Genomic DNA, 21,376 nt, shown 5'->3' on the forward strand with positions numbered 1-21,376 from the left:
CTTAGGGTGTCATTAATATCCTCAGACCACTGGGCGTCTGCTCAACTTCTGCTCATGTGCAGGTAACAGCAGCACAGCCTTTTGCCCTGATTTGCTGAAGTGTGTGCGTGGGATGGAACGGTAGGCATTTTTTAATGGTTGTAGAACGCTTCCACCAGCGTTGTCTCCGCTCCATCCTCAACATCCATTGGAGCGCTTTCATCCCTAACGTCGAAGTACTCGAGATGGCAGAGGTCGACAGCATCGAGTCCACGCTGCTGAAGATCCAGCTGCGCTGGATGGGTCACGTCTCCAGAATGGAGGACCATCGCCTTCCCAAGATCGTGTTATATGGCGAGCTCTCCACTGGCCACCGTGACAGAGGTGCACCAAAGAAAAGGTACAAGGACTGCCTAAAGAAATCTCTTGGTGCCTGCCACATTGACCACCGCCAGTGGGCTGATAATGCCTCAAACCGTGCATCTTGGCGCCTCACAGTTTGGCGGGCAGCAACCTCCTTTGAAGAAGACCGCAGAGCCCACCTCACTGACAAAAGGCAAAGGAGGAAAAACCCAACACCGAACCCCAACCAACCAATTTTCCCCTGCAACCGCTGCAACCGTGTCTGCCTGTCCCGCATCGGACTTGTCAGCCACAAACGAGCCTGCAGCTGACGTGGACTTTTTACCCCCTCCATAAATCTTCGTCCGCGAAGCCAAGCCAAAGAAGAATAACAGAGGGTGAGGATGGTGGGGCCTCCTTTGTGGCAGGAGACATACAGATGGAATTTGGGTAGAATGCTCTTGAAGTTGGCATGGTTGAAGTCCCCAGTTATTATGAATGTGGCCAGGTTAATTATAGGTCAGAGCATGTATTTTAAGTGCAAGCTTCATTTTTAAAAATTGGAGCACATTAATCTTGAATATGTTTTTCGGTTACCTAATTCACACGCTTCAGGAGAAGCCATTTCTTTGGTGAGGGGCAGAGTTGAGCAGATTTTCACTTGGCTCCGGCAACAAAGCTGGCAGTCATTGGGAAGGTCTTGGCCTTCTGATGACCTCAGCAGCCCATCCTTCATCTCCTTTACATGTGATGGAAAGGATGCCTTTGCAGTGTCACCACTTTTCTGCATTTTTTTTTGCTGCAATATAATGGCAACAACTCTGGCAAAAGTTCTTGGAAGTTTTTTTTGTCTCTGTAATCTGAGATGGTACAGCTGCTTTCTTGCAACAGATGGCAGCATTGACAAATGAGATAGTCCTCAATGCTGTCCTGACAAATATACTTATCCTCCCTTGGACCATGTGTTGACGACCATTCCTAGTAATGGCTTTTGTATGTCTGTGATTATGTTGGTGCTGTGCAAAATCAAGATGAGAGAAAATATCTTCAGGTTATAAATATCTACAAAGCATAGCTCCTGATGCAGCTGGGGTGAAGGCAACGGAGCTGTGAAGAACCAGCTTTCTTTTGTGATGGTGTATTCCTAAAAATAAAATGCTCACTATTTTAGGCACATGTAGACACTCATGCGTTTGCATTTGTGCATGGACGTGTTGCCTCAAATGCGCATTCTACTGTGCTGAGGATTTCGTGTGACTTTGCACACTGTCATCCAGTTACACAATCCAAGGCTTTTGAGTCTGAACAAGCTGTACAACTGTCCACGCTGTGTAATTCATTCGTGATCAAGAAAGTTTGTTGTTATAGGCATGAAGATCATTGAGTGAGATGAGTAATAGTTTATATTGTAATGCTATAATGAGCTGGGTTGAAGGAGGGTGACATTTAAGGAAAATGGTTTGTGTGTTAAGAGACCAGATAGCTAACATTATTGTCTGTTTTAAGGCAACAAATACTGTTAAATAGTGCATATTCTTTGGCTTAAATCCAGGACTGAATTAACAGTCCAAAATGGTGCATATTTTTTTTCTCCAATCAGACAGACTTGCAACCACCTCTCATAGGTGGAAGGAGTGTTTTTCAACCCCCCCTAGTTTGACAATATCTAATGCTGCCTCACCAAAAGTATTAAAGGACTGCTACAAAATTAGTACCTTGGACTTTGAAAAAGGTTTTAAGACCAGATTCTGTGTCCTGATGACCAGCAAATGGGAATTTTCATTTTCTACTACTGAGAGGAGTTGGTTGCCTTTGTGGTTGGCACCATTGTACCTTTCCTTGTAGCTTCATTTAAACTTAAGGGTTTAGACTCCATATAACCATATACAGCACAGAACAGGCCAATTTGGCCCTACTAGTCCATGCTGGAACAAATCCCCACCCTCCTAGTCCCACTGACCAGCACCTGGTCCATACCCCTCCAATTCTCTCCCCTCCATGTAATTATCCAGTCTTTCCCTCCCACTAATGCTGCTTGACCTGAGTTTCTCCAGCAGATTGGCTTTTTGATTAGGTTAATTGTACTGGCTTCTCTTTCCAACTTGTTCTGTTACTTCTGTAAGGTACAACTTCAGCTGGAAAAAAGAAAAAATCCTGGCAACATTGTATTGCAAAAACTTGGCTAACATCTGCAACTTCGCCTTTTGACCCTATTGGTTTATGTGTCCTGCCAACGTGTCGGACATTCAAACCTGGCTGAGCGGTAATTTTTTCAATTTTAACATTGAGAAGATCAAAGCCAGCATTCTTGTCCCTTGTCATGAACTCCATGCATTTGCTGCCAATTCCTTAGTCATTCCCTTAGGTTTGGGCCAGACTTCATACCTTTAGCTTACTATTTAAACTTGAACTGAACCTCATTTTGGCTCATTTTTCCAACTCTATTCCTTCCTGCTCCTTGCCAATCCACTGAAGCCCTTGCTCATGTTTTTGTTGCTCCTAACCTTCCCTGTTCAGCTCTTGTCACTTTCCAACTCTCATCAATTCATGCTTATTTTAAATACCATGCCAATGGTTTTCAACCTTTTTCTTTCCACTCACATATCAGTTTTAAGTATTCCCTCTGCCATTGGTGCTCTGTGATTAGTAAGGGATTAAGGTGGTATGTGGGTGGAAAGAAAACCACTGTTTTAATCATACCTAACTGACTCGTTATGTGCTTGGTTTCATAACTCCAAAGGAGATGGGCCAATGACAATTTTTCTCAAGCAAAATATTTCACTAACAATTGGATCTAGAGCAATGATTCTCAACCTTCCCTTCGCACTCACATCCCACCTTAAACAATCTCTTACTAATTACAGAGCACCGATGGCATAGGGATTGCCCAAAGTGGTATGTGAGTGGAAAGACAAAGATTGAGGACCATTCTGATATTAATGCAAATTATAATGAATTTACCCAGAATTAATTCTACAAACAGCAACTTGTCCGTGAACTACTCTTTGCAGACGATGCCGCTTTAGTTGCCCATTCAGAGCCAGCTCTTCAGCGCTTGACGTCCTGTTCTGCGGAAACTGCCAAAATGTTTGGCCTGGAAGTCAGCCTGAAGAAAACTGAGGTCCTCCATCAGCCAGCTCCCCACCATGACTACCAGCCCCCCCACATCTCCATCGGGCCCACAAAACTCAAAACGGTCAACCAGTTTACCTATCTCGGCTGCACCATTTCATCGGATGCAAGGATCGACAATGAGATAGACAACAGACTAGCCAAGGCGAATAGCACCTTTGGAAGACTACACAAAAGAGTCTGGAAAAACAACCAACTGAAAAATCTCACAAAGATTAGCGTATACAGAGCTGTTGTCATACCCACACTCCTGTTCGGCTCCGAATCATGGGTCCTCTACTGGCATCACCTACGGCTCCTAGAACGCTTCCACCAGCGTTGTCTCCGCTCCATCCTCAACATTCATTGGAGCGACTTCATCACCAACATCGAAGTACTCGAGATGGCAGAGGCCGACAGCATCGAATCCACGCTGCTGAAGATCCAACTGCGCTGGGTAGGTCACATCTCCAGAATGGAGGACCATCGCCTTCCCAAGATCGTGTTCTATGGCGAGCTCTCCACTGGCCACCGAGACAGAGGTGCACCAAAGAGGTACAAGGACTCCCTAAAGAAATCTCTTGGTGCCTGCCACATTGACCACCGCCAGTGGGCTGATATCGCCTCAAACCGTGCATCTTGGCGCCTCACAGTTTGGCGGGCCGCAACGTCCTTGAAAGAAGACCGCAGAGCCCACCTCACTGACAAAAGACAAAGGAGGAAAAACCCAACACCCAACCCCAACCAACCAATTTTCCCTTGCAACCGCTGCAACCGTGTCTGCCTGTCCCGCATAGGACTTGTCAGCCACAAAGGAGCCTGCAGTTGACGTGGACTTTACCCCTCCATAAATCTTCATCCGCGAAGCCAAGCCAAAGAAGAATTCTACAATGCTTCAATCTGTGATTGAATAACAGGACACAAACCTTCTGCTTGTTGCTCTGATGTTTCAAGTACTGGGGAGCACATCGGGATGGTTTTTACAAGCTTGACAGCCATTACAGTTGTGTGGTTTGCATTTTGTACTTGGCAGAAACATGACACTTGAGTTTTGTTTTATCATTTAGCTGTCTTTTATTCCTGTCTACCCACTGATTCTTTTTTTTAAAGTTAATAGTTGCAGTTGGAATATATTATTTTCAGGTACTAGGTTCAAAAAACCTCAGTGATTTAGCCACTTCAAAAGCATGATGCACCTGGGATTATTTTTATGAGGAAAATCTGTCAATTTAAAGGTAGAAAGATAAAATGTGCTATTCTGATGGAAAAATTTGAAATGATCTGTAACAGAACTGTACACAATTATTATGGGGCATAATCAATTGATGAATGTTATGTATGAACTATGAAGCAAAGTGAATTAACTCCTAATTCACCATGCAGAAATAATCCAGTTTCCTGCCAGTTTCCAAATCCCGGACCAAATTTCTGTGATGATCTGTCTCAGTACCTGGAGCAATGAGAAGCTGAAGGAGTGGCAGTGTGAAATGAATAGATTTATTTGAATAGAGGATTAAATGTATTAGGTTTGTAGAAATGCAGAGTGCCATTTTATGTTTTCAGATCTTTTGTAAATAAACCTGAATTCAGCTTTGCACAACTTTGCCAAAATTTACTTGTTCTTAAGTGTCCTTGAGTCATTTAAATTAATTGTAACTACTTTTTGGTCTTACAGCCACCATAAATAATGTAATAATTGTCAAGTTGCTGGACCAATGCCCAGAGGCTTAATCGACTGATCTGGCATTCAAATCTCACCATGCCAGTGGATTTAAAAAAAAAATGTAGACATGCGGCTTGCCTCCAGTACGTTTTGAATGGTGGGAGTAAACCAGAGCTATAAGGCAAACTCCTTATAGACAGCACAGGATTTTAACCCCTGCACTGATTGCTGGCGCTGTAACAGCATTGCGCAAACGGCTAATTTAATTTTCAGTGTTTAAACCCATGTGCATTAAAATGGTGGTATCAGTCGTGACAATTGTGAAAATACTGGATATTCATACTTGTGATCATTATTTCACTTTCAGATTTATTGTCAGAGTACACTATGTACATGACATCACATATAACCCTGAGATTCTTTTTTCCTTACTATTGTAGTTGATGTACATTGCAAACCTGTTTGGCAGCAGCAAATAAGAATTTCAGTACATCTGTAAATTGGACTTGTGTACATGACAAAAAAAACTCATTGAACATAAAATTCCCATGTAGCTCCAAACCCAGAGCAAAGTGGTTAATTCTTCATTGTCTTCTTAAATTATTTAGTCAGTTACTTAGTTCAAAGAGTAATTAAGGATGAGATATAAACGCTGGCCTTGTTAACAATCTTCACATTCTGTGATTCAATAAACAAGATGTTTTAATTCTATGGTACCAACTCTGCATTTTTTCTTACAAGTTATTTTTTTTTGACTGTCCTGGCTTAGTGACTAAATATACCTACTTTGGTCAGGTAAAGGCACATCTTCCAAAGAACAGTCAGAGGGACCCCATTCAGCCACATACAAACAATGGCAGCAATGGGAAACCATAGAAGTAACTATAGACTACTCTGACATCCTATTTTTATATCTCTATTGTATCTCCACAGAAGGAAGTAATTTGGCTTGTTCAGTTATTGTGATACTGTATCTTGTGGCATTCAGTTTCTTCCCCCATTTATCCTCTCCTCTCTCTCTTTCGCACATACATCATTTCCATCATATACCCTCCCCATTCTCCCCACACCCATTTACGCTAAAAGTAATTTACTAATTAATCTATCAGTTCTTTGTGATATATGTATGACCAAGTTTTCAGATGGCATAAAGATTGGTGTAGTTGTGGACAGTGTCGAGGGTGTTTTAAGAATATAACAGGATTTATATCAGAGTATAATCTGCACCAGTGTGAAGTGTTGCAGTTTGAGAAGACAAATGTAAGGGAGAAGTATATAGTTAATGGCAGAATTCCTGAAAGCAGAGCTGTAGGGATCATGAGGGGTCCAGATCCATAACTCTTGAAAGTGGCCACAAAGTTGATAGAAAGGTAAAGGAGGCATATGACATGCCTGCCTTCATTAGCCATGCATTTTAAGAGTAATTAAGTCATGTTACAGCTATATAACATTAGGGTGCATGTGGGAGTATTGTGCATAATCCTGGTCACCAGTTACAGAAAGGATGTGAAGGCTTTGGAAGTCTACCAGAAGATATTTAACAGGACCTCAAGGGTGGTAATCTCTGCATTACTGCCTGTGCCATGAGCTAAGTGAGGGCAAGAATAGGAGGAATGAGAAATGGAGTTGGTGCAGGGGTTCAGGTTTATGGATCATTGGGATCTTCTCTGGGGAAGGCATGACCATTACAAAATGGGCAGGTTGAGCCTGTACTGGAAAGAGACCAATATTCTTCTGGGCAGGTTTACTAGAACTGTAGGAGAGGGTTTAAACTGGCTAAGCAGATGGATAGGAACCACAGTATTAGGTCAGATAATGAAATGGAAGAATGTATGTGTAGTGAGACTGTGAGAAAGGACATACAACTGATGGAACATAAATGCAGTAAATTGGATGGGTTGAAATGCATGCACTTTAAAGCAAGGAGTATTATGAATAGAACAGATGAACTCAGAATGTGGGTCAACATGTGGAACTATGATGTTGTGGCCAGTTCAGAGACTTTTAGTGACATTGAGTGCAAGATTGTTGTTAGTACATAATTCAGCTAAGTTTTCAGTCTCCCTCCTGTATGCTGACCAATTGCCCTCTTTTATACAATCCACTATAGTGGTTTCATTAGTAAATTTGTAGATGATGTTATGGTCACTCCGAGCCATACAGCCACGGGTGCAAAATGAGTAGAGCAGGAGACTAAGAACGCAGCTCTGTGGGTGTTCCTGAACTAAAGGAGATTGTGAAGGAGATGTGCTTACCAATACTCACTGATTGTGGTCTGGAAGTGAGGAAATTCAGGATCCAATTGCACAGTGGGATATTGAGGCTTCGGCCTTGGACTTTGCTGATCAGTTTTGAGGGGGATGATGGTGTTGAATGCCACACTGCATTGATAAAGACCATCCCAATGCATGCATATTTGCTGAAAGTGGGTGAAGTAGTAGAGGGATTGTTTGCTGAGTCAGTGTGGGTGTGTCAAGAACAGGAAGGGGTCATTAACCCACAGGGTGTTTATTATAGACCCCCCCCACTGTAAAGAGGCATCGAGAAGCAGAGAGGGAGGCAGTTTCTTGAAAGATGTATAAGGTTGTAGTGATGGATGTTTTTAATTTTTTCTAATATTGATTGGCACCATAGAGTAAAGGATTTGTATAGAGTGGAATTTTTTTGGGTTGTGTTCAGGAAGGCTTTATGACATAATTATTGATAGGCTGTACTTGACCTGCTATTGGGAAATAAACCAAGTCACATGTCAGATCTCTCAGTGGGTGAACATTTTGGAGAAAGTGCTCTCTCTTCTAACACAGTGTTGGAGATGGACAGAAATAGATTGTTTGGGAAAATATTTCATTGGGATTAGGGTAAAATATGACGCTGTAAGGCAAGAGCTTGGGAGCAAATGTATTTGTGGTGGGGGGGATAGAATATGGCAGGTGTGGCACATGGACAGAGAACATTTACATGGTGCTTTACATAAATATATTCCATTAAGGCAGGGATAGGATGGTTAGGTGAAAGAGCCATGGTGGGCAAAAAATGTAGAAAATCTAGTTAAGAAGAAAATAAAACTTTGCAAGAGGATAGGAACCAATAGAACTCTAGAGAATTACAAGTTTGCTAAGAAAGAGCTTAGGAAAGAAATTAGGAGAGCTAGATGGGGCCATGAGAAAGCCTTGGCCAAGGCATTTCATAAGTTTGAGAATGAAGAACAAGAGGATGAGTCGTGTGAGGATAGGACCCAACGGGGGTGATAGTGGAAATGTGCATGGAGTTGGAGGAGATAGCAGAAATTTTTAATTAATACTTTGCATCAGTACTTACTAGAGCAAAATACCTTGGCAATTGTGAGGATGACTTAAAATGGATTGAAACACTTGAGCATGTTGACATTAAAAAAGAGGATGTGTGGGAGCTTTAGAAAAGCACGGTTAGATAAGTCGCCAGGAGAAGACCAGTTTTACCTGAGACTATTGTGGGAAGAGGGTGAGGAGAATGCTGAGTGACTGGCACTGGGGACAGGAGACGTATTGGAAGATTGGAGGGTTGCAAATATTGTCCCTGTGTTTAAGAAAAGGAGTAGAGATAACTTCATTGGTGGGCAAGCTGTTGGAGAAGATCCTGACAGGATTTACAAGCATCATTTATGGAGGCATAATCTGATTAGGGATAGCTACAATTGTTTAGTCAGGGCAAGGTTGTCTCACAAGCCTGATTGAATTCTTTGAGGATGTATCAAAGAACATTGATAAAGGTAGAGTGGAGGATGTAATGTATAGATTTCAGTAAGGCATTTAATAAGGTTCCCCATGCAAGGCTCATTCAGGAAGTAAGGAGGCATGGAATCCAAGGAGCCCTTGCTTTGTTGATACAGAATTGGGTTGCCCAGGAAGGCGGAGGGTGGTTGTACATGGTTTGTATTCTATGTGGAGGTCAGTGACCTGTGGTTTTCTGCAGGGATCTGTTCTCGGATCCTTCCTCTTTGTGATTTGTTTCAATGACCTGGATGAGGAAGTGGAAGAGTGCTTTAGTAAGTTTACAAATAACACTAAATTTGGTAATGTTGTGGATAGTATGGAGGATTGCCGTAATTTACAAAGGAATATTGAAAGGATGCGGAGCTATGCTAAGAAGCGACAGAAGGAGTTTAATCCTAAAATGTGCGGTGGTTAATTTTGGTCAGACAAATTTGATGGCAGAATACAATGTTAATGAGAGGGGGCTCTGAGCAGCAGACACAGATGGAGAGGACAGCCAACACATTTTTTTTCCAATATCCAATACCAGAGGACATCTGCTTAAGGTGAGTGGAGGAAAGTTAGAGGAGTTTTCAGAAGTACTTTTTTTTACACGGAGTTGTGGGAGTCTGAAATGCACTGTTGGTAGTGGTGGGGCTGGTACACTCAGGACATTAAAAAGACTCATGGGTAGGCACATGGATGTAAGAAAAATAGGGTGTTATGGACTGTGAGGGAGCAAAGGATTAGACATCATGGAGTAGGATTATATGAGTTGACGCAATATTGTGGCCCCAGCACTCTTTTTAATATGCAGGCAATAATAGAGGGATATATGTGTATATATATCTATCTATATATCTATAGATAGATATATAGATAGATATATAGATAGATATGCAAACAGCAGAATTAATAATTTAATTTGCCACCACATTCAGTGCAGATATCTGTGCTGCGTTTTAACCAACATGACTTTTGTTTGTGGAAGGAAACACTGATGTTGTGGGAAGATTGTACAAGCTGCATACTTACAAACTGCAGGTGAGAATTGAATTCATGTTGTTGGCTGGAGCTGAGAGATGGCACCACCACCTCCTGTGCTTCCTTGTGAGAAAATTGAATGGGAAAATTGTCTCCTGGGCTTTGATTGTTTGAATTATTCAAAAACCTTACTTTGGGACACCTTTTGTATTGCATACTTTCCAAAGAAGCATTTTTAATTTGTTTTAATTACAGACTAGTTTGAAGTTGAGCATATTTGACAACTAACCAGTCTGCATTCTAATTACAGTACCAAGCGGGTTTCCATGTGAACATGAGTGTTCACGGGACACTTGTAGTGGGACATGAATACATGATTGTCCAAAATTCTTCTCACTGCAGAGGTCTTTGTTCATTAAAGGAGTTATGATTACAGTCATTGTTTGAATTTAATTGACTATTAAAACGCCTGTCTTCATTGACAGAGAGTGGTTAAGAGGGTTAGTACCTTTAAATTACAGAGGGTAGGGGGGAGAGGAGAAACTACATACAACAACGTGGGGGCAATGGTACTATTTAGTAAATGTACATTAATGAATATGGAACTAAGTACAAATAGACGGCATGGATTTCCTTTTACATAGTTTTATTATGAATAAAGTTTTTATTTTAAAAGAACCTTCAAGTTCCTGACAGTCCACATATTGGAGGACTTGTTCTAGAGCCAGCAAACATTAAGGAGACACACCAATGTGTCTACTTTCAAAGAAGTCTGAGGATATTTGGCATGTCATTGAAAATCAACTTCTCCAGGTATACCGTGGAATGTATATTGACTGGTTGCATCATGGTCTGGTTTGGAAAATGGAATGCCCAGGAATGTAAAGGGGTGCAAAAAATGGCAAAACTAGCCAAGTCCATCATGGGTACCAACCTCCCATCTATCAAAAACTTGTATATGAATCACTGACTCGAGGGCAGTCAACATTATAAAGGACACTCATCACTGAGGTTACAACTTCTTCTCACTGCTCCCTTCAGACAGCCAGATTCAAGAAGAATTTAAGAACAGTTTTATCCAACAGCTTGTCAGGTTCTTGAACCTTGCAATGCAACTGAAGCTGAATATTTATTAATCTATCCTCTAATATTTAGTATATATTTTTTTGTCTTGCATTTGTGCTAATTATATTTTTTAAGATTGTACCTTGTGTACCTGTGGCTGCAGCAAGTAAGAATTTCAGTGCATCTCTACATTGCACTTGTGTATATGACAATGAATTCACTTTAAATATTGAAGATTGACAATCCACTGATATTTTTCCAGATTATTGATCTTCCCAGACATAGAGGTCTGCTTGTCATGTCCCTGATCATATCTGTATCAGACCAATGCACACAGATAATGTTTCCATTATGATACTTGGCCAACTTCATTGGTTAAATTGCAAGCTTTGTGATCTGATGTGAGAAGAGGAAGAAGGAGAATGAATGTAGCTTGCAGCAATCTGCTCCTGCTTTGAAATGTTACTTCTGTTGATTAATTAATTCTTTATGCTAATTGTGATCTATTTCTTCAGTCTTTGTGCCAGAAATGGAGAAGACCATGAAAAGAAACCGGCTTCCGAGCAGCAGTGACGATTCTGATGACAATGACAGTGAGTGTTTTGCTTGAAAATGATCTAGCCTCCATTAAGTATGGCATTTAAAACAAGTAATCACTAAAGTAATTCAACCCTTGGCTCAGAGTCCAAAGCTCCTAATAATGATATGTATTAGGCTTTCATATCTATCATTCATTGTGCCCAGATAACTGATATGATCCAGCATTCAATGGAAATATTAAGGAAGTCCCTTACTCAAATATGGCCTTGCCAATGTGTAGTGATATATAGAGGCCATCAATTGAAGGGGGGAACACAGGAAAGTTAATCTTGGCCATGTATTTCTTGCTCCAAGTGGAATGACCTAAACCAGGCCATAAATCAAGACAGAGGTGGGAATCAGACCCAGGAATAACAACTGATGAACTGTTCTGTTCTGACATATGTTGGATCAGCTTGATTGCAATCATTAATGCACGGTACAGGCTAGTACAATACAAATTTCTGCACCAGCTGTACCTGAGACTGCAAAAATTGAACAGATCTAAACCAGAATTGTCAGATTAATGCTTTAGATGTGGCATTGAGACAGGAACCTCTGTGTATGCATCCTGGACATGAACCAAGGTGAGACCCTTCTGGGTGGCACTAGGCCAAGTTCGAGAAATAATCATAGGTAAAGAATTCCCACAGGACCCAGGGTTGTTCCTGTTGGGAAACCTAATGGACATAAGACTTAGAATTAACCTGTCCAAATTTCAAAAGCATTTGCCATGATTGCATTGAGAGTGGCCAGGAAGTGCATAGTGGATACCTGGAAATCCAACTCCTGCCTAAGCATTATTCACTGGATCATAGAAATACAAAGCTGAGTTCCCCTGGAGAAAATTACTTTTAACTTAAGAAAAAAAGTATAATACTTCTTGGAAAATTTGGCCACCATACTTAAATTCCATAGGAGTATGATGATAGTGTGGACCATCGCACCTCGCCACCCTATACCTCTCCCATCTCTCCTTCAATTGTTTGGAGGTTGGGGGTGGGGTGGGGGGTGGGGGAGAAGTTCCATCCCATCCCAGCCAGGAAAAGAGAAGAAAACAGCCTGAGCACTGGCCATGATGTGACAAACCCATAAAACCATGATATATGTCTTATGCCTTTGTTGTTGAGTGTCTTGAATGTTGTGAGTAACTGTGGTTAGTTAAATGTTCAGTGTGGAGGTTAGGGAGGGAAATGAAAAGAACTCTGCAGAAAACTGTATAAAATGGATAATTGTAAATTGTAGCCAATGCTGATACTGTTAACATTGCCACTGATAATGGTGATAACTGAGTTTAAGATTGGAAATACATAAATTACATATTTTTTTTTTTTTTTTTTTTTTAATTTTTTTATTTTTCACACCATAAATCACATTAGCCATGATATACACTATTTCTTTTCACACATATACAGTGACTTTTTCTCCCCCCCCCCCCTTTCCTCCCAAACCACCCCCCCACCCCCCCCTCTCATCCATTTTAGGTATACAATCTAGGTTGCATTAATCCAGTCAGACAATGTTGTCATTCAACAAAATTACACCAGAAATTCTACTGAGTCCATTCTTTTCTTTCCTTCTCCTTCTATCAACTTAGGTAATGTTTGTCCCCGGTAGGTTTTCGCTATTGTATTTAATGTAAGGCTCCTATACTTGTTCGAATATTTCAATATTATTTCTTAACCAATATGTTATTTTTTTTTCTAATGGAATACATTTATTCATTTAAATTTGGTAGTTTCTTCCTTTTAATTTGGTTATGTATTCCATTAATATTTAAAGACATATAGTTCAGCGTAGCCCTTTTATATTTTGTTTATCTTCTCTTTCCGTTTTTCCATCATTACCTTTCCTCCTTTTCCATTTCTGTTTTCTTATTTTCAACTCTTCATAAGACAACATTCCTACAACATCTAACATTTTCCTTATTCTCCTATTTCTATCTTATTTATCCCCAATCTCCCCTTCACCTCCTGAGTTGTCCTTTATCCCTTGTCGGACAACCACATCTCCCCTCTCCATTTGGATTTGCGAATCCACTCGCAAGCGTCAACTGATTGTGCAGTGACCGCTATTTCCCCCCACCCCGCCTCCCCCAGAAAAGATTTCACTTTTCATATGTCACAAAGGTCCCTCTTTTAATTCCCTCCTTATTCTCTCTATTCCATTACCTTCCCTTATTAATTCTTGTCTATACTATCTATATTTTCCTCTAAGTACAGATACATTCATGTATGCTCATTGTCTCTATTCACTCTTATACCTCTTTACCTGCATACATATCAATCGTGATCATTTTTACTCTCATTACCCGTCTTCTTCCCTCAGTCTATTTTTGTCTTTACCCACATACATATCAGTCGTGATCATTTTAACTCTCATTACCCGTCTTCCTCCCTCAGTCTATTTTTGTAATTGTTCTGCAAATTTTCGTGCTTCTTCTGGATCCGAGAATAGTCTGTTTTGCTGTCCTGGAATAAATATTTTCAATACCGCTGGATGCTTTAGTATAAATTTATACCCTTTCTTCCATAAAATCGCCTTTGCTGTATTGAACTCTTTTCTCTTCTTTAGGAGTTCAAAACTTATATCTGGATAAATGAAGATTTTTTGCCCTTTATACTCCAGTGGTTTGTTGCCCTCTCTTACTTTTTCCATTGTCTTCTCCAGTACCTTTTCTCTTGTAGTATATCTTAGGAATTTTACTACAATAGATCTTGGTTTTTGTTGTGGTTGTGGTTTAGAGGCCAATACTCTATGTGCCCTTTCTATTTCCATTTCATGCTGTAGTTCTGGACATCCTAGGGTCTTAGGGATCCACTCTTTTATAAACTCCCTCATATTCTTGCCTTCTTCATCTTCCTTAAGGCCCACTATCTTTATGTTATTTCTTCTGTTATGGTTTTCCATTGTATCTATTTTTTGAGCTAGTAGTTCTTGTGTCTCTTTAGTTTTTTTATTAGATTTCTCCAATTTCTTTTTTAAGTCTTCTACCTCCATTTCTGCTGCTACTGCCCGCTCTTCCATCTTGTCCATTTTTTTTCCCATTTCTGTTAAGGTCATCTCCATTTTAATTATTTTCTCCTCTGTGTTGTTTATTCTTTTTCTTAAATCCTTAAATTCCTGTGTTTGCCATTCTTTAAATGATTCCATGTATCCTCTAATAAGAGCAAGTATATCCTTTACCTTGCCTCTCTTTTCTTCTTCTATTTCACCATACTCTTCCTCTTCTTCTTCCTCTGAGTTGACCATCTGTTGTTTCTTTGTTGCCCTTTCCTCCTCTTCTATCTTGTTTCTATTGTCTTCTGTGGTCTCTTCTTGCTGCAGGTGTTCTGCAGCTGTCGTTGCCGGCTGTGGAGATCGACTCCCCAGCTGGTCCCCCCTCCCGTCGGTGTGTTTTTTTTCATTCGCTTCGCGCATGCGCGAAACTTCGCGCATGCGCGTTTGCGCACTTTTGTTCGGCTCTGCGAGCCATTTTTGTAGTCCATTATTTACCGACCTGAGGGAGCGGGTTTCTCTCTCCGCAGCGGGCCTCTTCGGACAGGTAAGGCCTTCACCTTTTTCCTCCTTTGTCTTCTCTTCCTCTCTTCTTACCGTTGCTTTCGACTTTTCTTTTTTTGTCGCCATCTTCTTTCCACCTTTATACTCACTTTTCTGTAACTTTTATTTCTGTGCCTTTGTGTTTTCTCTTGTTTTTCCCGACTTTTCTGGAGAGGGCTGGAGTTCACCGTCCGGCCACTACTCCATCGCGTGACTCCTCCTCCATAAATTACATATTCAAAACAAAAGAGGTCCCTTACTGGGTCAGTGGTATTGAGCCTTGAAAAGCAGAAAATCATAGATCTTATCTGAGTTAATTGAATGCAGGCATGATATCATTGGAATTTAAATGTTGGAATAGGGAAGGCCTTCGAACTTGATTGTGATCTGCTAGAAATGAACACAGACGAATTGTTGGTAAATGTCATTGTCCTTGAACATTGCTGCTGCTCTGAGAATACATGAGAAATGGTTGCAGTTTGTGGAACTATTTGCTTAGTTTTTGGAGAGAAAAGCAGAAATTACAAATTAATTATTGTGTCATTAAAAGGAATGGAGGAAATGTTGTTTTGAAAGCATTTATATTTGCTCACTTTTCCTCTGCCCTAATTTACATAACTATTTTATAAACATGTAATATCTGTTTTTCTCTCTCTGGTATTGAAATGTAAGGGTCAATTTTATGCATTAAAGTTCTGGGCTGCAGTGTCATCTGACATGAGTGTGTAAATTGTGAATTCTAGAACATAGGCTGGTGGGTCTCTGAATTTTCCATCCTTCTTTCTTTTAATTAAACATATTATTGTAAACAATACATGCGGAGAATAGAATTCAGAATTGAATAGTAAAAGCAGAAAGATCAATATATTGCAATACATAATACAATTAAAAACATTATAATGCATTGAACAATATATTCCTTCTCCTCAATTTTGAATATTCAAAAAAGAGAAAAAAATTAATGTTAAAACCCTATCTAACCTACCAAATTAGACCAAAATCAATGCAGCAATAACAATCTAAACTGAGAGTTCACTACAACAGATCCATATAAACTATTTATCTGGTCTTTGCCAATAAAAAAAAACCAGAAATCCAAAACAGTCTGGAAGGTAAAAAATACAAATGAACTCCTATGAAACTAGTTGATAAAAGGACATCAAGTCTCTTCAAACTTAACAGAGGTTTCAAAAGTGCAACTTCTAATTTTTTCTAAACTTAAACATGACATAACTTTGAGAGAACCATTGCATTAAAGTAGGTGAATTAGGATCTTTCCACTTAAATAAAATGGCTCTTCTGGCCAACAGTGTAGTAAAGGCCACAACTCGATGTGCAGTAGTGGAACTCGACCCATCTCTGGAACTATAATTTCAAAAATAGCAGTCAATGGATTAGGTTGCTATCTTTCTTCTTCTTTGGCTTGGCTTCGCGGACGAAGATTTATGGAGGGGTAATGTCCACGTCAGCTGCAGGCTCGTTTGTGGCTGACAAGTCCGATGCGGGACAGGCAGACACAGTTGCAGCGGTTGCTAGGGAAAATTGGTGGGTTGGGGTTGGGTGTTGGGTTTTTCCTCCTTTGTCTTTTGTCAGTGAGGTGGGCTCTGCGGTCTTCTTCAAAGGAGTTTGCTGCCCCCCGAACTGTGAGGCGCCAAGATGCACGGTTTGAGGCGAGATCAGCCCACTGGTGGTGGTCAATGGGGCAGGCACCAAGAGATTTCTTTAGGCAGTCCTTTGTACCTCTTCTTTGGTGCACCTCTGTCTCGATGGCCAGTGGAGAGCTTGCCATAGAACACGATCTTGGGAAGGCGATGGTCCTCCATTCTGGAGACGTGACCTACCCAGCGCAGTTTGATCTTCAGCAGCGTGGATTCGATGCTGTCGGCCTCTGCCATCTCGAGTACTTCGATGTTGGAGATGAAATCGCTCCAATGAATGTTGAGGATGGATCGGAGACAACGCTGGTGGAAGCGTTCTAGGAGCCGTAGGTGATGCCAGTAGAGGACCCATGATTCAGAGCCGAACAGGAGTGTGGGTATGACAACGGCTCTGTATACGCTAATCTTTGTGAAGTTCTGCAGTTGGTTGTTTTTCCAGACTCTTTTATGTAGTCTTCCAAAGGCGCTATTTGCCTTGGCGAGTCTGTTGTCTATCTCATTGTTGATCCTTGCATCTGATGAAATGGTGCAGCCGAGATAGGTAAACTGGTTGACCGTTTTGAGTTTTGTGTGCCCGATGGAGATGTGGGGGTGGGGCTGGTAGTCATGGTGGGGAGCTGGCTGATGGAGGACCTCAGTTTTCTTCAGGCTGACTTCCAGGCCAAACATTTTGGGTGTTTCCGCAAAACAGGACATCAAGCGCTGAAGAGCTGGCTCTGAATGGGCAACTAAAGCGGCATCGTCTGCAAAGAGTAGTTCATGGACAAGTTGCTCTTGTGTCTTGGTGTGATCTTGCAGGCGCCTCAGATTGAAGAGACTCCCATCCGTGCGGTACCGGAAGTAAACAGCGTCTTCATTGTTGAGGTCGTTCATGGCTTGTTTCAGCATCATGCTGATGAAGATTGAAAAGAGGGTTGGTGCGAGAACGCAGCCTTGCTTCACGCCATTCTTAATGGAGAAAAGTTCAGAGAGCTCATTGCTGTATCTGACCCGACCTTGTTGGTTTTCGTGCAGTTGGATAACCATGTTGAGGAACTTTGGGGGGTATCCGAGGCGCTCTAGTATTTGCCAAAGCCCTTTCCTACTAACGGTATCAAAGGCTTTGGTGAGGTCAACAAAGGTGATGTAGAGTCCTTTGTTTTGTTCTCTGCACTTTTCGTGGAGATGTCTGAGGGCAAAAACCATGTCAGTAGTTCCTTTGTTTGCGCGAAAGCCGCACTGTGATTCTGGGAGAACATTTTCGGCGACACTAGGTATTATTCTATTTAGGAGAATCCGAGCGAAAATTTTGCTTGCAATGGAGAGCAGCGTGAATCCCCTGTACTTTGAGCAGTCTGATTTCTCGCCTTTGTTTTTGTACAGGGTGATGATGATAGCATCACGAAGGTCCTGAGGCAGCTTTCCTTGGTCCCAGCAGAGCTTGAAAAACTCATGCAGTTTGGCATGCAGAATTTTGCCACCAGCCTTCCAGACATCTGGGGGGGATTCCATCCATACCTGCTGCTTTGCCACTTTTCAGTTGCTATCTAATATCCAGTATAATTGACAAAGTCTTGAAAATATTTGTCCAATACTTCTCCAATATGGAGCAAGACCAAAACAACTTGTGATTTACATCTATGACACATAGGATTAACATTAGGAAAGATATGGGCCAATTTATCTTCCGACATATGGCTCCAATGTATCACTTTAAACTGAATGTCGAGCACATAATGAAGAGATATTAACCATTCCAAAAATTTTTTCCCCAAGTTCCTCTTAGAGAAGTTCCAATTCTCAAACTCCTCTAATTTTATCATTAGAGATCGATTGCAATTTTAATAAATTATTGTAAATATTACTCATTAAACCTTTATGGGAAGGATTCAAATGAAAAAGTTTATCAACCAAATCAGGTTGATATGATAAAGTTAGGTTATATCTTATTCAAAAAACTTGGAAATATCTAAAAAATGTGACTTGGGTACATTATATTTGTTAGATATTTTCTCAAAAGATATTAAACATCCATCGATAAACAGATCCGAAAAATAGACAATTAATTTGCTTTTCCTAAAAGAAAAGGCTAGATCCATTATATACGATGAGAATAAAAGGTTGAAATAAATAGTACTTGATAAACTAAAATATTTTAAGTTTTTTAAAAAAAAATGTGAAATTGAAACCAAATCTGTAATGTATGTTTAAGTATTGGGTTAAAGGTATGTCTCTTTGGCTTGGCTTCGCGGACGAAGATTTATGGAGGGGGTAAAAAGTCCACGTCAGCTGCAGGCTCGTTTGTGGCTTATAAGTCCGATGCGGGACAGGCAGACACGATTGCAGCGGTTGCAAGGGAAAATTGGTTGGTTGGGGTTGGGTGTTGGGTTTTTCCTCCTTTGCCTTTTGTCAGTGAGGTGGGCTCTGCAGTCTTCTTCAAAGGAGGTTGCTGCCCGCCAAACTGTGAGGCGCCAAGATGCACGGTTTGAGGCGTTATCAGCCCACTGGCGGTGGTCAATGTGGCAGGCACCAAGAGATTTCTTTAGGCAGTCCTTGTACCTTTTCTTTGGTGCACCTCTGTCTCGGTGGCCAGTGGAGAGCTCGCCATAAAACACGATCTTGGGAAGGCGATGGTCCTCCATTCTGGAGACGTGACCCATCCAGCGCAGCTGGATCTTCAGCAGCGTGGACTCGATGCTGTCGACCTCTGCCATCTCGAGTACTTCGACGTTAGGGGTGTAAGCGCTCCAATGGATGTTGAGGATGGAGCGGAGACAACGCTGGTGGAAGCGTTCTAGGAGCCGTAGGTATGTCTACTAATCTCATAAATTGTAAAAGGACGAGCAGTTCCCAATAAGGAAGCTAATGAATACCTCTGTATGGATTTCAATTCCAAATCTGTCCAATGAGGGTGCTTGGGTTTGTCAGAATTGTATACCCAAAAAAGAATATATCGAATATTAACTGCCCATTAATAAAATCCAAGATTAGGTGAAGCCATACCACAATCTTTCTTTAATTTCTGTAAATGAAATTTACTAAACCTAGCATGTTTATTATTCCATATAAAGAAGAAATTTTAGAGTCAATATTGTCAAAAAATTATTTAGGAATAAAAATTGGACTGCTTGAAATATATACAAAAATTAGGTAAAATTATCATCTTGGTAACATTTATAATGATCTATTAAAGTTATGGCTAATGGAGACCATCTAGAAAGTGTTTGTTTCACACAGTCAATCAAAGGGAAAAAAATTAAATTTGTATAAATCTTTAAATTTTTTAGTGATTTTAACCCCAAGATATGTTGTATTTTACCACTCTGAAGAAAGTGCATGCATATCCATTGGAAATAGTTCACTCTTGTGGAAATTCAATTTATATTCTGAAAAAATACTGAATTGGGAAAGCAAAGACAGCATTGAAAGAATAGATTTCTCAGGATCTGAAATATATACTAAAAGATAATCTGCATATAAAGATACCTTATGAATTACATCTCCTCTGTTAATACCCCGAATATCACTGGAGTCACAAAGTGCTATTGCTAAAGGTTCCAAGGCTAGGTTAAATAATAAAGGACTTAATGGACAACCCTGTCTACTTCCTCAAAACAGGTTTAAAAAAAAAGAGGATTTTTGATTATTAGTAATTACTGCAGCAACAGGAGCATGATAGATCAAATTAATCCATGAAATAAAACCAGGACCGAAATTAAATCTTTCCAAAATTTCAAACAGATATTTCCATTCCACAGTATCGAAAGCCTTTTCTGCATCGGAATTTTAGTTGATGGAGAGTAAATAATATTTATTAACCTACAGATATTAAAATGTGAATAATGATTCTTTATAAATCCTGTTTGGTCTGTAGAAATTTTCTGAGGAAGAATATTTTCCAATCTGAAAGCTAAAATGAATTTTCCATCCTGTGTCATCTTCCATATTTGGCAAACGATTTCTGCCTTTTTTGCTATAATTCACAGAATGTTCAGATGAATTAGCTAATCTAAAGAAAGAAATACTTCTCATTTAACCGCATTATCTTTTACTGGAGTCAGCCATGTTTTAAGTTTTAATTTCCTTTATTTGTGTAACAAAGCTGGTGTAATGTTTGGTTTTGAGAATTCCATGTGTTGTCGGTTGTTTCTTGCCCTGTAGGAACAAAATTTGTTCTTAGTTTCATATTGAGTTCTATATGACTCTATTACTTTCTGCAGTCTAATCCCCCCTCCTTCCCCTCTGAGGGACATAGTGGAGAAATACAAATGTAGATGAGTTATGTTGGTCCTTGTCCAACACTTTGTGCTCTTTTCTGCTTTTCCCTTCCTGTACAACTTCATAATCTGTTTAAATTGCAAGCCTTCAGCTTCTTTCTTTCAATGAGATGCCCATTCAACCCATCTGTGACACCCTCTGCACAAAATACCATTTTAACCAAATTTATCTGTAATGTGAGAACTATTCCAAAGAATTCATCAAATGTAATACAATGAGTTTTGAAGTGCTTTGGAGGACTTCTTTGGCAAATGATGCGACTCCTTATAAATACATTTTTTTTTCATGAGGAGGATAAATGATCTAACACACATCAATAACTATAAAAAAAAATTGATTGCTTTTCCATGATAGGAAGACATTTCTGAAACAGCAAAATTGCTATTTCTGATCAGAATTTGTTGAATGACTAGTCTACAAACCACAAAAGATCACTTGTCCTATTTGTGACTGATCAGGTTACTTTT

The 21,376-nt window shown here is 40.3% G+C and overlaps 1 protein-coding gene across 1 annotated transcript in view; it reads left to right on the forward strand.

The window, feature by feature from the left end:
• The window catches only part of LOC138757895 (protein Jade-1-like), a 160,750-nt gene that overhangs the window by 69,795 nt on the left and 69,579 nt on the right, over positions 1-21,376 (forward strand). Inside the window, 1 exon segment of the mRNA XM_069925983.1 lies at positions 11,391-11,468. Within this exon segment, the coding sequence (XP_069782084.1) occupies positions 11,405-11,468 (64 nt within the window). The 5' untranslated portion in view covers positions 11,391-11,404.

This window comes from Narcine bancroftii, chromosome 3 (genome assembly GCF_036971445.1).
Source record: "Narcine bancroftii isolate sNarBan1 chromosome 3, sNarBan1.hap1, whole genome shotgun sequence".
Taxonomy (NCBI): domain Eukaryota; kingdom Metazoa; phylum Chordata; class Chondrichthyes; order Torpediniformes; family Narcinidae; genus Narcine; species Narcine bancroftii.